We start from the raw sequence: 18302 nt of genomic DNA, 5'->3' as shown, positions 1-18302 counted from the left end.
GCTTATAATAGCTATGAACCACTGAATGCAGGACTTTCACTTGTGAGTGTTTGCACACTGTGATATCACTACTTTTGCTTAAGTAAAGGATTTGACTACTGTATTTCTGTTGCAACATTAAAAGGAAAAGGTGGAGCATTTTACAAGAAATGTGAGCAGGCTGACAAGAAGAAGGGGATTTCCTGGAAACAAAAGCGAGACACATAAACCTTAGTGTTATGATATACAAAAACAATAAGTATTAACTTGAGTGTAAAAAGCTGTTTCATCTTTTCCCTTACTATTACTACCTTCAGGGTTTCTTCATATTTCATGTATCCAGCTTTTTCCTTGTCTGACTCAACATACAGCCTCAAAAAAATTTCCCCTTGCTCAAACTTCCTTACGTAATCTCAAAGCCGTGCAATAACAGTCATGTTCTTTAACATCTGACTGGAACTGAAATTGTCTCAGCTGCAAAGTAGCAAGCTACCCTCTGGTTTGATAGTAGGGAAGGAAGTTCAGGGCAGATCACATGAGCGGAGCGAGAAAAAAAAAAAACACTGATTTGCTGACATCCCCTTTTTCATTGGCCTTTGTCCAGCGTCCCATTTGACTAGAAAAGCCTGTGTGGACTGCGGACTAAGGTCAGTGAATCTGCACTGGGAGCTGAATACACTCACAGCTCATCATGGTCTGAACCGTAGGACAAGCAGGTGTAAAGAAACTGTAAAATGAAGCCCAATAAGACCTCATAATGACCTATAGGTGTAAACTTTATAAGTTCAAAGTACTTGATACCCTTTATTACCATTAGTTTATTACCAACGAGTTGTTGTCTTGATACAAATGCCAGAAAAGATTTATCAGTTTAAAGAAATTGTTTGACATTTTTGGAAATTCACTTGTACCACATTCGTGTCATGTTTGCGTCGTGAGAGCATTCATGGCATTGGACAACTCAAGATTGCAAAGTTTTTTTGTGTGAGGGTTAAAAATACTGTGAACTGACAATGTAGCACTATATCCATTTAATTAGATTGAATCAAATGATGAACTTCAGCTGACACGAGATGTTAATCTTAATGAATCCTTTGAGAAAATCTAAGTTTTTCAATTGTAATTAATTACATGGACGTTGATGATCAATACCACTCTCAAGTTTGTGTTTAACATATGACACTAGAGCATAGAGATGGTTAGCTTCACTTAGCATAAGGATTAGAAGCAGCTAGCCTGGATCTGTCTGAAATTCAAAAACACACCATCCTGAACCTTTAAAACTCACTAAAAAACATGTATTTTATGAGTTTGGTTGTGTAACTATTTTTTTTAAGGAACAACAGTTTATGTGTCTGCCCTGCATGTCTGTGCAGCATCTCTGTTTGAAACCACAAACTTGTCATTTACATTGATGTGTGTGTGTACCTAATTAACATATGTAAATATTTATAAGTATAGGATGTCAATCTGTGAGATTTAGAGATGCTGGTAGTCATATTTTAAACATGGGACTTTCTTTTTCTAGTTTTTATGCTAATCTAAGCTAATCACTCGAACTCCATGCTAGCTATTTGTAAGTTTTGCTATAGCTACATAGCCGGTGTTAGCATTAACAGCTGTTTAGAAGAAACATTGAGAGTTCAGCATCAAACTTTATTCCTTTATTGACCAACAGCTGTCTCCAGCAGTGGAAAGCAACGCCAATGTTAACTCTTTACTCTACCATGTATTTTCTTCTACTGAAGTTAGCATGCTAACCAGCTAACCCGTGTTGTCACTTTCAAATAGCGACTCACTGTAGCCTCCTATCTACCCTGAAAAATTAGCGCTGCTCAGAGGGCGTATTATAACCTCTTGTCTTGTTAATGCAACAATGGCCGACACACAATCACCACCACCTCACGGCAAAAAAACCATTGAGAAAACCTATCTCTTTTAATGTACAGATATGAGACTAGTAACTTTTAAACTCTCTTATTTCCCCAATTTTTTTACTACTCCTTTTTTTCCCCTTATTTACATATCCAACAGAAATCGTCAGTCATTTCAAGTTGTGTTTCTGATGAAAGTCCAATATTCATTCCCTTTTAGCTCTGTTGTTAAATGCTCCCCTGTGTTTGCCAGGTAATATAAATTGGGCTTATCAGAGCTTTACTGCTGCCTGCTACTGGTTGCTGAAATGGCTCAAAGTGAATCAAAACAGCAAGGCTGCAATAAAACCAAAAAACCGTGAGCTCCGGAAGACACCTTTCACATATTTCACCCAATTCTGATTAAAAAATCTTAATCAGAACTGTTTTGAGAAACAACATCCTTTAAGAAACAACAACACATGAACAAGAAGAGTGACACACTTTATAAAAACATGTTATATAAATCTTATCCCAGTTTTCCCTGCTCACTCGACTGAGCTGAGATCAGCATGCTAGCTTGATAGTCAGTTTGGCAGAGACAGCCCAAGGCCTGATTCTCTGCCTGTTACACTGCCATATTGCAAGGCCAGATGGCTGGAAATGTAAAGAAATGAAAGAATAAATTCCTCTATGCAAATTGGAGTTCACTCTCTATGTCTATGTTTTCCCTTTAGCCCAGGAATTCCCAGATTACTAGCTGACTGATTTGGTCTGAAAGCCTGTGTCTTTAGATAACTATACAAACAATCTCAGCGCGACTCATCAGCAGTGTGAGTCAATGGTTGCTGCACAGTTGCGTGAGAACTTCTAGTTTCTCCCACAAACTCTGCAATAACATTATAGCACCATGAGTTTGCGCTTTTGTCTTTCACTTCAGTTAAGAGTAAGAAGCACACAAAGTCCAGAAAAACTCACACATTCTTTAACTCTTGTTGCCCTTTATGAGGCCCTGTAGAACAAAGTGTCTTTTTCAGTTTTCTCCTGTTGGCGTTGTTGATCAAATAAAATCATTGGACTTTGTGTGCAGCCACTTTTCAAAAATAGGTTAGCAGTTTACCTAGAGTTCAAGAAAAATGTGCATTTTTAAATCAATCTGCACTAGTTTGACGAAGGATCCAGTCTACATGAAGTAGGGCCTCAACTAGCAATTTTTTCATTATCGATTACTTTGTTACTTTATCAATTTATCTAATCAGAAAATGGTGAAAAATGTCCATCACGATTTCCAACAGCCACAATTCACATGTAAGCATTCACATGCTTGTTATGTCTGATTAACAAAACCCCAAAAAATTTACTTTATTATCGTAGAGGACAAAGAAAACCAGCAAATATATTCTCTATTTCAACTTATCAGTTAATCGCCCAATTATTTCGGCTCCAACATGAAGGTGACAAGGCAGAGAAGTGAGTAAGGAGCCGGCTCATGTATGTCAATAAAAAGAGGCTTTCTGCATAACAGTTAATAAAATATTATATCAGGTGAGCTTATCAGAGCTTCTTCTTTACATGCATTCAAAAAGTTATGTAGTCTCATGAAGTTATGAAGAGCGCTGTTTTACTGGGTAGAGTGGTGGTTTGATTGTTATCACATGACAGAAAGAAGCCCTCAGGTTTATTTCCTTTACCTCGTCGTTTCTAAATGATATTTGCATGTTCACCTGAGTTTCCTCTGTCACACCTTTCAAACACATGTCAGACTGCAAGTGTGTAAACTAGATGTTGAACTGTGTGTGGACTCCTTGTTTCCCACCCCGTGCATGTCAGGACAGCAGCAGCAGACATCAGAGGAGGAGGGCAAACAGTGCATCTCTCTATCAAGTGCATCATGAGGAAAGTGAAGTGAATAACAAAAAGAAGAAAAAAATATGACCCTAGGACAATGTTCTTGTTGACTATGCAAACATTTTGTACAAATATGAAGTGTTTGCACACTTTGTGCGAATATGTAAGAAAAGGCAGTTTTCAACTGGTGAACTCTTGCTGTGCAGCTGTTATCAGGTTAAACCCATGCAAGCATTTAATTCTTCCAGAAACCAGTCCAGGTTTTATCCAGAGTGACATTGCTTTTTACGGACACCGACAAATGTCACCACAAAATGAGAAAAGTCCAGGGAGCGATTACCATCCAGACATTCGCTTTGACTTTCCTTAATGATCAAGCTACGACTTCACTGCACCTTTAGCACCAACAATCACAAAAAACTTGTACTCCATGTTCTACATACTTACATATTCTTATATTTAGATTTAGAGTCTGAACACACTGACCATTAATTGTCAAACCATGTAGTCAAACCATGAACGACTGAGTGAACACAGAAAACAACATTTGTTTAGCTCAGATTTCTCGTGAACAAAGTTGTATTCAGTGTTTTTCCCCAAAAGACATTGTGTCCTTTTAAAATGTCATTAAAGCTGATGTTTGAAAATATTTTAAATAGTGCATTGCATCCATCCATGTTGACTTCCTATCAGTCTTCTTCTTTGACTTTGTTGCCACATTATTGCGTTTCTTTGCACATTACTGCCACCATCTATCAACCAATATGAAGTGTGTGTACGATACAAACGATTCATAATACAGTGCTCCATAGCGCTACTAGTGGTTAAATACTTAACTGTGTAACTTTCATTTTGTTTTTTCATATTTATTATGCCTATTAGGTAATATTGTGTGAGTAAAATCATCAAAATCGAATGTTAAGATTGAAAATTCATTCTTGGACACGACAGTCCAGGAGATGGTGTTCGCCCAGTTGTTTCTATGTTCACATTTCAATTTTTCTTTTTCTTTTTTCAGGTAGTGAAGTGAGAGAGAGAGACAGGAAAGTCAGGGAGAGAGAGAGAGAGAGGGGACGACACGCAGCAAAAGGTCACAGAGTTATTAGAGTTCATCATGACGGGGACACGTACATCTTTACTGAATGTCATAGCAATCGATCCAACTGTTTATGAGAGATTTCCTTAAAAACCAGAGAAGTCTATCTCATGGTGGCGCCACATGAAAAGTCAGATGGTCACCAAAGTCATTAGGTTTCATCCTCTGGACTTTGAATGTCAAATAAAACTTCATGTCAATCCAGGTTATAGTTCTTGAAATAATTCAGTCTGGAATAAAATGGTGCATTGAGCAACTAACTGACATTTCCATCTGTAAAGATGCTGATGTGTTGAAAAAGTGGTACATTTCTAAAATGACCATCTAATGTGTTTTAATTATATGATGGGAATTTGATAGATTTCACAGAGGGACAGAGAGAAAGAAGATATAGTGTGTACAGCTTTTATTTAATCATATTTCACCAGGCAGATGTGGGTAGCCTATATATCTATGTGTGTGTGTGCGAGTGTGTGTGTGGGAGGGGAGCACATCAAAACCAAATCAGTTATGTGTGCGGCTGGTTGGGAGCGTCAGTACTCCCAGCAGAGAGTCTGTTGTTTTCACACTATCCCTCTTGTTAGTTATTACACACATCCTCGTGATAACATGTGTGTGTGTGTGTGTGTGTGTGTGTGTGTGTGTGTGTGGGTTTGTATGTTGGTGGGGGGGAGGGTAGAAGTATGTACAACAGCAGCGTTTGACTGTGTGTTTGTTTCCAAAGATAACCATAAATATCTGTGAGCTGGAGGAGGAGGAGGGAGAGGAGGAGGGAGAGGAGGAGGAGGACATCAGGAGGAAGGAGAAGCAGCAAACACATTGTGTAACAGCAGAAATCTGTTTGCAGCTTCATCGTTACGCACGACAAAATGCAGAGGAGTCACTGATCTGGCCTGGTTCAGTTCTTATTAAATCATAACATGACAGCCTGTTTTGAATACCTCTTGTGTAATAAAACTTTATTCACATACAGTTTCATGCAGAGACAAGCTGAGAAAGTCTGTTGAAAGTGCTGATGTGGAGCTTTCACACTGTCTCTCATTTTAATACCAGATTTTTGAATTAATACCATATTTGCAGTGATTTAAAAGCATACAAAAAGGCACAAAAATAACTTAAATTTACTTACATGATCTACATTGTCTACCTTGAACCGCTCTATAATAATATTTTTGAGTGATTGTCACTAAATATTGTATATTTTTTTCTTGTATTTTGGGTTCCTGGCATCTTTAGGCCTATACTTTGTTAAATCGACAAAATAATGAGACAGAATTATAGGTAACTGATAACAATTAATCAAACTCAAACAATTCTGCTAATGTTTAACTTTCCCCTTTAGATCACTTATGATTTGATGAGCGGCCCTCACACTGAGCAGTGGAGTAGCTGATCGTGGAAGGGGACGGATTGATTTTGAGAGGTTGTGTTTGGTGTTGAGCTCCTCTTTTCTCTTCCTGGAGTTTGTTAGCTCTCTGTTTATCAGTGAGGAATTCATTATTGCTGGTTGAACCCACTCAACTCTGTGATCAAAGTCTGAGAGGTCGCCGAGGGAGGCATGGTACAGGCAATCAGTGAAACATTAACCTAAAGTCTTTTCCTCAACGCCTTCACAGCCCTGAGAAAACAATCATATAACAAGGATTCAAAACATTGAGACAAACACTGCACTCACGAATACACAGTCCTTTAACTCACTTCCTCCTACTTTATATTTCTATTGGCTAACTTCCCTTTTTTAATCCTAAATCATAAAAAATATAATTTTCCAAGCTTAACACTGCATTTATCTGTATTTATAATTCATTTTACAGCTGTACCTTCTTTTCAGATTAATATTTCAGATTTAACATGGCATGGGATCATTAAATATTGATGTTATCAGATGTGGAGTTGTAGCCATGATTTTAGGATTACTGAGGCCACGAGATGAGATCCACCAAACACCCACCTCAAAGACGTCTCTTCTCTCAAGGAGATTTCTCTGGAAATCAAAAATGGCTTTTAAATTCACCAGAGTAAATTGTGTCTCTATATTCCCTATAATTAGTACCAGATTAAAAAGTTATTTTGAGAAGACTTCCTGGGAAATTATTAAGAAATGATTGGCCATATATTTCCATCAATTTCCTCTTGTCATTAGGGTCTTCTCACTTTATTTGAGGTTATTTTTGTGTCTATATATTTTATAGTTACTGTTAATGTTTGGTGTTGTATGAATTACCTTTACTCTGATTATTTCAAAACCCATCCTGTATATAGTAGATGCTCATAATGTAGGCTCCACAGTTTTCTATCTGTTATGTATTTGTTCTTGTACTTCTGCTGCTGTGATGCTACACTTTCCCCTGGATCAATAAAAGTTGATTTTATCTTACTTTCTAGCTGTTAAAAACATGAATTAGACAAACCAAACCAGTCTCTCGCTGAGATACATCACAAAGTCAGAAAGTTATGGACTTCACTACATGTTCACTTTATACCAGACTCTTCTACTACTACACTAAAGAGTCATTATTGATTAAACTGATTAAACTCCTCTTTGATCATCAACTGGATGTAATTGGATTGACTGGTCAGTCTCCAGCCTTGTAAATAATCATGAATCCAACATTTCAAACTGATCTTTCATACAGGAAACTAACCACTTCCTCCTTTCAGTTAGATGATGGAGTTTTGTTTGTGCCTCAGAAGTGAGAAGTTGGACAAACTCAAAGGATAAAGTTCTGTCAACAGTCTAATTCAAAATGTTAACGTTCACATTTTTATAACAGTCTACACCGATATTTGAGCACAAGAAATATGTGTATATATTCATAGTGTATTTCTCCTGTGGTGTTTCTATTTTAGCTACAGATTAACGATCCAAGGATTTCCTCCTCTGCTGATCATCATCACCATCATCATCCTCAGCGGAGAGCTGGTTCACATTCCAGCCGTCCTAATCTCTCTCTGAGACGGACAGGTCTTCTGTGGGTACGAACCTGCCATGTGGTCAGATTAAAGGTTTCTGGGAGGAGTGTGGGAGAGGACAGTCCTGTAGTAAAAGTCCACAGGTTATTAAGTCATTCTGTATTGTTTTCAGTTTCTGAGCCAGCAGTTTGGACCTCCCTGTTTTTAACTAAGTGCTCGTATACTCCTGCCTCGGACTTCCCTCATCTGTGTGTGGATCATCGCTGCATCACCATTCAGGAAAATCCTCAGACGTGGGGAGATTAATTAACTTTTTTACTCAAGTGGCAGTAATGATTAAACTTTATGTGACACGTATCACTCAGAAAGGGAACTATAAAACAGACATTTGTTTCTCACATTTAGTCATGGGTAGGTCTGATCTGTCCACCACTTTGGTCCAGACTTAAATATCTCAACAACTGCTGGATGGATTACAGTTCAAATTTTGATCAGAGGTTCATGGGACCCAGAGGATGAATCCTAATCACTTTGGTGAGAAACTCACCTTTCATCTAGCGTCATCATCAAGTTGACATTTTTGGCTTTAAGTGAAAGCAACAACAAAATTTGTTTTGTTTTTCACAAGTTTGAGTAATTGTACTTTTCTCTAGATTAGGAAGAAAAATCTTTTCTGTAGAATTTGATTAATAGTTTTAATGCTACAATGTATGCTAAAAAATATAATGAAGTGTAATTAAAATCTAATGTTTTTTCATTGGTCGTTTTAAATGTGTGTGCGCTGCCCCTGTCCTGGTCAGATATTTCTAACACATTCTACACATTCGTTCGTAAAATCCCCAAAACTGAATAAAGGAAATAAAAGAGCATGTGAGAAAGTGTCAGAGAGAGGAAGTAAATCCATCACACATCTGCGTCATCAATTCATCTTTACAGACTACACACACACACACACACACACACACACACACACACACACATACACAACGACAAACACAAAACCATGTTGTTGAATCACATTTGCACCAAATTAATTTCTTCAAATGTCAAAGTTCTGCTTTTTATCCACATGTCAGCATTTCACCAAACCACCAAGTTCAGTGTCACGTGAATCTGACTGTTTTTTTGTTTTTAATTCAAATATTCTTCCTCTTTGACTGTTTATATCAAAATTCAGATTTGGAGACATTTTACTTCCAGGTCAATAAGTAAAAATCAAAACCGCCTTTAACATCAGGCACTTAAGAGACTCTTTCAGTCAATTTTCAGTCCAGCAGCTCCTGAATTGATTGTATTGAGAGAGAATTGACAGCAGCAGCAGTGAAACCCCTGTCTTTGTTCTATAAATGGGACTATATGTGACACTGTGGACTCTTTCTCTGTAAACAAAGCTCAGAGGTCACTGATTGCTTCGATAGTCACTTTCACTGTTAGTCCCATTCTCCCTTTTTCTTTTAACAGGACAGAGGTCAGAGCGGAGTCCAAAATTACTCCCTATTTGTTTCCTGCAGGTGCATTGTCTCTATTTCCAAACATTTTATTTTAGCTTTCAGAGTGTAAAATATATAACATGTAAAGTTTAAGACACTCAAACATTCCCATAATGGAACAAAAAATTGTGTTGATGGTTTAATGTAATCTGTTCAAATTAACTATTTTAGTGACAAAACAAGGATACGTCAATAAAGTCTGAGATTTATTTCAATTGTGTTTCAAATGATGGCCTTACACTTCCTGGTGTCCCATAAACCTCCTTTCTAAACTTTTCTGATAATTCACTATAATGGTTTATTCACCTTAAGAAGTATTTTCTCAACCCACAAAGAATCTAATGAAGCATCTAGAAAATTCATCTCCATCACCAGGTCTGGAAATACTTGTTTTTGTTGTAAAGAAATGTTTGTGACGAAAGAAGAAACTACATCCACTGATGTTAGTAGGAGACATGAAAATTACACAGTCATGCAGCAACTAGAAATCTCACTAATTAACAGGTTATATTGCACAAGCCTCTGGGCTTTTCAAAGATCACTGAGTATTGATTTTTCAGAAAAACCGTCTGTGTAGTTCTGTGACTTGAATGTAATGGAAACACATGAAAGGCACAAGCTGTGGGCTAAGGTTTATCAGGATGCTTCTTTTAGGGTATTGTGTGCTTTGTTGAATGACTCCAGAGTTTTAGCTTACGCATGATGATGCTGCTGTGCCGGCAAACGCTGTGCTGGCAAAGGTGAATCCTTTTAGCAGCAGAGTGACCTCTCACCCTCAAGTCCCCCCCCCCCCTCCCCTGAATTCAGCCTCATGTCCCAGTTCACCATGTATGAAAATCCCAGAAACAAAGCCAGGGAGACAGATGGCCTGGTGCGACCACACACACACACACACACACACACACACACACACAAATTAGTGTAACACCAACATGACACAGGACTTTAACTATCCAGCATTGTCAGTAATGGGGGATTGTCCTGCTGTCAGAACAAATCTGAAAGTAGACTTTTGTTTTGCACCAGATGTTAGTTTGTTTAGGTCGATAGGTTCATCCAGAAGAAGGTACAGCCAGTAACAGTTAGATTAGCTTAGCATAAAGACTAGAAACGGGGGGAAACAGCTAGCCTGGCTGTGTCCACAAGTATCAAAATCCACCGTTATGATTTATAAAGTGTTAACAATCGATTTAATAACCTTATTATAAACCATTTATAAATCCTTTATAAGGGTAGTCTTATTGTAAAGTGGTACCCATTTGTTTAATAGGCATATGTATGGTCCAGATACACAAATATGTAGATAAAAGTCATGAAGGTTAAAGCAATTCATGTTCTACATTTTATTTGTCTATTTGTCACATTTTGAGATAATATTTGCTTTTCTTCTTGTCAGTAAACTACATAAGGGTGTGTAGAGTTCGGATGAGGAAAAAGGCATTTAGCTGTTTGATAGCATATACACACCATGTGTATTGAGGAGGACACTCATGCCGTTGCAAAGTAGTTGTATAGAAACATAATTCATAGGAGGTAGGGTTGAGGTCACAACCAACCTGGGTTGCATTAAATTAAAATGTCAGCAGTGATGATACAGACCCACGTACTGCAAAGGTGCAAAGAACACCTGACTTAGACAGAGAGCACCACAAGAGAGCTGCTCTATGCGTGAACCTGTCTATCCACATGAAAAGGGACAGACAGTGGGGAACGAGTGGGCCAGCAGCACTGAGGAATGCTGGGTAGAGCCCTGTGCTTGTTGCCTTTGGAATGCCCCTGGGCCTCTTATATAAGTCCCTTCAGGCTGCTCCGACAGCTTCACATTGATAGTCAGCAGCCTCACCAGACTTGAAACTCAGCCACAGACCTGAGCCAGTGTTCACTCCTTCGCACCGCAGAGGACAGTGGTGAAACGTAGAAATGATTATGGACTTATGCAGTTGCAGCATGACACTCCACAATTCACCTACGCTTATTATGTCGGATTTACTTCTAACCATTATTACTGTTTAGATAGTCTGAGGTTTTGTAGCTAGAGCCGCAGGTATCCTGTTGGCCTTACAGACTAGATCAACACATTTGTTGTTAATGTTCTAGTTTCACCAGCTGGGTAAACTAGTTTCCTTAATTCTCTCAATGATGTCATATTAACTTTCTTTAATTTTATAGATTTTACATTGACACCTCTTGAAAAACTTCTCTGTGGTTGGCAGAACAATCCCCAGAGAGAGCAGGAGCAAAATAGAGTTAATCACTTCGTCTCATTACTGCTTTAAGGAAATACAGGTACGAATACATTTCTTCTTGCGACACTGTAATAGAGAAGCACATGCATGTTCATTTCAGCTGGACTTTTAAAGGAAACTGGAATGTAGGCTGAGTGTAATAAAGCTATGCCGACCTGGGCACAACCCCTGCGTCTTCAAAACTAAATCTCCTCCTTAATCTCCTTCACATTTCTATGGCTAAAGTGGATTTAATAGGCAAAAGTCAACAACAGAACAAAGTCTGGATTGACACTGTGAGAAGCTGGTTTTAAGCCGTTCAAGACTTAAATCACATGATAAACCAGTTTTAGTTTGTCTCCATTGATAAGTTTAGAAACTTTTGAATGGAGGGAGCCAGACAGAGAGTAGTTTTAAAGAAGGGGGACTTAAAGCCCTGGTTTCTTGGCAATAAATAATATTACTTTATCAATAGTGACATGGTTTATTCAGTGTACTAAATTAATGCCAAATAATCTACTCTATTAAACTCTTATCAATAAAAAAAAAATACAATTTCTAACTCCAAACAGCACATGAAAGCCCTCCCATCTCTCCTACATAGGAGCAACACCTCCCCAGACTGAAGGAGACACAAAACAACCACAGACAATGCAGCTGCATGGACGTTCTGCGTCTTTCTGCAGCAGTTTTATGTCCCTTTGTGAATGTTTTGTGTCCCTTTTTGATCATTTTGCATCTTGTTAATGACATTTTTTGTCTCTCTGTGGTTGTTTTTTATCTCTTTGTGGCCGTTCTTCCTGTAAAACATTTAATGACATCTGTTTTGAGAAGTGCAAACGGAAAAGTTTCCTTGGCTGCTAAGTACAAAACTAAACTGAAAAATTTCTACTTAGAGAAAGCAGGAATAACACAAAGGACAAATTTGGGTTCATCAACTGTACCAAACAGCCATATTTTTTTATTTCACAATGACACATTGGACAGGTACTGTAGATTTTATATATGTATACATATATATATACACATATATAATATCAAAAACACATCAGCTGACATGTCATATCTAAAATAAAAAAAAAAACACTTTTGTTTTCAATTTGCACATTGAGCTCAAGTCTTAAAAGACACAGAATAAAAGTGACCAAACGTTACAAATGAAGAACATGTCAAAATACATTTCCCAGCACATATTTCTATATTGCATACACATTTAATTGGGAGTGGAAATCTGAAACGCATTGATGATCACCTTTAAATGATATCTGTGGTGACGAGGGAAAATTTGAACTATTTCAAAGGCCACCATATGGACTTTAATTCAGCAAAAATAGCTTGCTCAGCTGCCCAAAGCAGAGGACAGATGAGTTATATGATGAGCCATTCCCTACACAGTTATGAATAATGTTGGAGGATACCAGCAGACACTGGTAAGCAGCAACTGGAGCTCTTACTGGAGCTCTAAAAATTCAAACACCTGGTCTCAGTTTGGTCATGCAAACTTAGTAAAAGATCCTGGAAATATAAAAACTCCCTCTGCATGGATTGTGACAAGGTGTCGCACACATTCATGAGGGTTTTAAAACGAAATCTACAGCCATCATCAGACAGTTTCCAGTACAGATTCACACAGAGAATAGTGTTTCACTAATGGCATACAGTGCTCACTTCTTCACAACAGACGCAACCCTCTGGCTTGCAAGGCATCAAATTTATGAATGAACATTTAATTAGGTGACTGTGCCATTGCAAAAAGTTCAGTTACACCATGTCTATTATATTCAGTGCTATACCACAGCAGTTTTGTATTTAAAAGGCAAGGTGAGAGAGGTGTTGATACGGCTTCTGTATCCAACTAATAACTGCAATTAAAGGCCAAGGCCAGAGAAAAGTCTGAAAAAACAAAATCATTATAAAAACTTCACATTTGTAAAACTGACTACAGCATAGATGGTCTGTCAAAAACTTCCAAGACAGAAAAATTGCAAAAATGTTTCTATCATCCAAACTAAATATTACAAACAGCATCTACAGAGAGAAATAGATCATTTCTAATAACTTAAATACTTAAATTATTATGCAATACAATACTCTTCCATTTGGGGCCAGAGGGTAAGAAAATAGATCTGCTCAAAGCCTACGCAAAAAACAAGAAGGTAGACTCTTTGCCAACAGGTCCATAGGCTAAACAAAATAACCTAGTGATGTGTGCTTCGACTTGCATGTGTTGTGTGTGTCCTTTTGGAGGAGAGGGCATCTCTCCGATCCCTTCAGTCCTGCAGTGAGAAGCTTTGGCACAAAAACACCATGGGACGAGATGACGCATCACAACACGGTGCTAATGAGGGACACTCATGCAGGACTCGCTCCAGTCCTGGAGGAGATGAGGTCAGTGAACCCTAACATGCATCGCCACCATACTGCCAGGGCAACAGACGACAAGAGAGGGGCTGAGCAGCAGAGGAGAGGCTGGGAGGGAAATAAAGGGTTGAACATGAGAAAGAGGGGGAAAAAATTTCAGCGGGAGCAATGACAGAGAGTAAAAGGCTAAGGAAAATTATTTCCTTATCAGGGCAACTAGAGGTCATAAAGAGAACAGTGTCCTACAAATGACGATGATAATTTCTGCCCAAAGTGGTAGTTTTCCAGCTTCTCCTCCGTTCCTCTCCCCTCCATCTCACAGAGAAGACTCCACCTCTCTGGTGATGGTAACCTCAGCCTCTGACCGAGGGCACACCTGAACGCCTGCAGCCTGCTCCAAGGTCTCACTGATCACTTCCAAGGCTGGAGCAGCAGCTGGCCTGCAGTCACTGCTGGCCTTCTTGTCAGAGCCTGCGTTCTGTTTGTCAGCAGAGCCGCAGCACAGCTTGGGAGCACACTGAGTCCGACAAGAAAGCTCACAGAGGGAGTCTCGAGACTCTGAGTTGAACGTGACAAACTCTGGCTGGATAGTTGTAGCATGGATGCCCTCGTCATGGAAGAAGTCCTTGATCCGTTTGGCAACATCCATGTAAGATGTGGGGTCATGGCATTTGATGTGAGCTGTGGCGATGATGCGGCTGCCGGCTAGCTGCCAGATGTGCAGCTCGTGGATGGCCAGAACACCGTCCAGACTCAGTAGCCGCTCATTGAGCCGGTGTATGTTGATCTGCTTGGGCACGGTCTGCAGCAGGATGAGGGCTGACTCTTTGAGCAGCGGGTAGGTGGTATACAGCAGGATGCCCACCATGATGATGCACAGAGTGGGATCCAAGTAGAGGACCCAGCAGGGGCCAGCAGTCATCACGGCCGGCATAGGACCTTCGTTCCGGTCGACCACCGTTTCATTGACATGCCGGTGGTCTGTAGCGTGACTGTTGACACACGGGTTGTCACACCCGGGTTCTTTGCAGGGCTGCCACACAAAGGTAAATATTATAGCATTAACAACCACGATGACAGAGCCCAGGGCATCGCCTAACACATGCAGGAAGACCCCGCGCATGTTGAGCTGAGATGACGAGTCGTGATCATGTTCCATCTCCTCATAGTGGGTGTTGCCATTCATCTGCACTTCTGTGCTGTCTTTACAGCTGATTTCTGTAGATAAAAACAGGGAGGTTAGATTACTTTCCTGGACCATGAGGTGAGAGTGAAACAATATACTGGACTTTAACGTTTAGATACTAATATAGCATTCAAAATATATACATGTACAGACAACAGAGGGACTATAACAAAAGCAGAAATGTTGTCTACAGATATTACAGTAAAACAAAGCAATAATCTCATTATGGTGCAAAAAACAAAGCTATAAATAATCAGCTTGCAATAAGAGTCCAAAAGGATGCTTTCAGTAGCAGCCAGTGGGTAATTGTTCAGTTACATCATTTGGGGTCGAAGCACAAGTCCATCTGAAACTTGAAACAAAAGAGGCAGAACTCAGCCTGTGATGTTATCAGGTGACACGTGTTGGAGCTGCTCCAATCAAGTCAAGAGGACAGTGACTACAGACAATTTACATACAGTCCATTAAAGAGGACATATATTCCAATAAGGTGTGTTTTTTTTTCTTGCTAACAATGTTTTCACTTTCACTGTGGAAGAGAATTCAGCTTTGTAACTGAGTCTGTGCTATAATTGCGCAGGGCTACACCAGACAGTCATGGAGAACTCCCAGCATGTGGGATCCTAAATGCTGAAAAACACTCTGTAGAAATTCTCATTAAGCAAATTCAATTAGTAATTGCAGGCAGCGAGGTAGCATACACAATGTGCTGGAGGGAATGGCACCTGAGCAATGGCTGCTTTCTTCCATCCCAGGACTCTACGGGTCATTCATCAATGGCTAATGGTGCGACTTGGGCTGTCGCCTTCATGGTTACACTGATGTATGACCCAGTAATAGCGCTCAGTGCATGGGATGGAGGGGTGGGAGGGGGCACAGCCTCAATTTATTGAAAATGGCAGAGCTTAACAGTGTGGGGGAGAAATGTTCTCCTGTTTAACCCTTCAGTGAGCGAGGATGACTAGTGACATGCCCAAGGATGTGTTTGCGGGGGTCTTTTGACTTACAGACAGAAGGAACTGTATACATACAGTCCCTTCTGTATATATGTACACATACTGTGTGTATGCCTGTGGTAACCAAATACCACAACATGGCTGTGTAACAAACAGGCTATAACTACTTTATAAACATTGAATTCACTTGTACAGTAACTGTGGAAATTCAAGTACAATGTGACCATCAAAAATAAGGCATAAGAGCTTTGAGAATTTAGTATTTGACTCATCCACGTGTTTTAACTTGTCAAAAACCTGTTTCTTGGCAGAGTCAGCCAGAAGCTTCTACATCTCTATTTACAAGCCAGCTGATTGTCGTCAGCCTTTACAAAGACTGAAACCCGAGTATTCATCCATTTATGTCACTGGAGGTGGCCACGTTTCCAAGGCCACCAACAAATATCTGACAGCTAACACCTATGTCTAAAAATCACAGTTGTGGGGGAAACAATAAGGATAAGGATTAGTCACTTGGGCAGGTTGTCCTGGGGTACACTGGAGATGTACGTATGTACTGTTACGCAATCTGGACTGCTAACAATGGAGATAAAGTCCGGGACATGGTGTCAGAATAATTGTGAGACACAATGAGGCTTGATTAGTGGAGTTTGGACACTTTATAATGGCCTCCAGTGTACACTTAAAGACAAGATTACATAATTTAACACAGAGAAGACAAACAAACATAATAAAAGACACAATGACTGCAGTTCAGAAAAAATGCCCCAACTCTGCTTACTTACCATTTCTCGGTCTCACATCCCCCGGGCTGTTGTGATTTCCCACCAAATTGTTGGTCTCCTCTCCTGAAGACCCATTCCCAGCCTTCTGAGACTTGCCCGTTTTACCCCTCTTGTTCTTATTCCCATGAGAGTGACCTCCGTGGGAGTGTCCGTGGCCTCCACCAGCGTGCCCATGGAACAAGCAGAGCCCGAGCAGGTTGACCAGGAGCCCCGCCACACCGACCCCGGCGACCACCAAGGGGCTCTCGATCTCATGGGGCTCGGTGAAGCGCTCGACCGCCTCTAGGACGATGGTGAAGCACAGCGCAGTGAGGAACACGGCGTTGACCAGAGCCCCCATTACCTCCGCCCGGATCCAGCCGAAGGTGTTCTTGTTGGTCGCACGGGTTTTCTCGGCGAATCGCACGGCGACCAGCGCCACTACCAGTGCGATGACATCCGACAGCATATGAAAGGAGTCCGACAGCATGGATAGAGATGAGGTGATCCGGCTGACCACCACCTCCACAATGAAAAACCCAAAAGTCAGCGACAGCATGCAGAGCAGCCGGACTCGATTTGGCTCGCAAGCCATCTTCTCTTCCTTACAGTAGTCAAGTCAAGTTTAGAGCTAACGTTAAATTACGTTTTACCGTGTCTTCTTACGAGATCACCCGGACATCAGCTAGCTAGCCCTCCGGTTCGACTCACAGCTAACGATTTGCGTTAAGCTAGCTGGCTCCCTGAGACAATACGGTTGGTGCTAACGGCGTCTTCATTCACTGCTGTTATCCAGCGACGGCAGCATCACTCGGTCTAACCTGGAGACAACAACAGGCGAAATTAATCCGTGGTACAATTTTAGTTACCAATTAATTACACCGCGGTCGTCTCCAGCATAGTCCAGAGATGTTTGCCGACGAGCTCTGGTTTGCAGACGGCTGAAACTTTGCACCCGAACCGGTAAACTTTCCACACGGAACAAGGCACTGCAAGGACACGCCCTAGATCATTTCTATTGGTGGAGAGGTTACGAGGTGGGATCTGAGTGGCTAGAATTTGCAACTCTCGCCAGTAAGCGGAGCAAACAAACCAGACAACAGCGGTTGCTACGCACGCCGATTGCAACTGTAATCTCGCGATGACATCTTGAATTGATTTTGTAAATCCATTTAGTATCGATACTTCAGTTAGAAAACCATCTGTTTTAACTCGTTTAGATATTCAACCTATGAAAGTGAATAAACACTGGCATTTATTCGCCTTCTGTATTGTAAACCCCTTTCATAATTATTTTATTGTTGAAAATATTGTTTTACTGTTGACACTGATAAATGTTTCAATACTGCAAGTGTGTTAAGAACAAAAGAAACGCAATCATTTTAATGGAATAAGCCAAACGTAGTTATATCTTTGACAAAAAACATTTAGAAAATAACTACACCGGTCATAGTGGAAACCTATTATTCAAAACATGTCATTTCCATTTAATTAATTTAAACTGAATGCACATTAATTAAGGAAACATCAATACAACAATGTCCTTGCTAATTATGTCTTCTAATCCGCCTTTAATCAAGAACAAAGTACTTTCAGGTGTTCTGTATTGCCGGTGTTGGCTATAATCAGGA

The 18302-nt window shown here is 40.1% G+C and overlaps 1 protein-coding gene across 1 annotated transcript; it reads right to left on the bottom strand.

The window, feature by feature from the left end:
* Window positions 1-12328: 12328 nt before the first annotated feature.
* On the bottom strand, window positions 12329-17637 carry slc30a1a (solute carrier family 30 member 1a). The gene is made up of 2 exons (XM_023415162.2): window positions 16693-17637; window positions 12329-14983 (listed from the first exon to the last, which is right to left on the bottom strand). The coding sequence occupies exons 1-2, from the start codon at window positions 17264-17266 to the stop codon at window positions 14082-14084; spliced, it is 1476 nt and encodes a 491-aa protein (XP_023270930.1). The 5' UTR covers window positions 17267-17637; the 3' UTR covers window positions 12329-14081.
* Window positions 17638-18302: the final 665 nt, after the last annotated feature.

This window comes from Seriola lalandi, unplaced genomic scaffold (assembly GCF_002814215.2).
Source record: "Seriola lalandi dorsalis isolate HSWRI2012SDOR001 ecotype SW California unplaced genomic scaffold, Sedor1 jcf7180002054544, whole genome shotgun sequence".
Classification (NCBI taxonomy): domain Eukaryota; kingdom Metazoa; phylum Chordata; class Actinopteri; order Carangiformes; family Carangidae; genus Seriola; species Seriola lalandi.
This window is presented reverse-complemented; position numbering and strand designations above follow the sequence as displayed.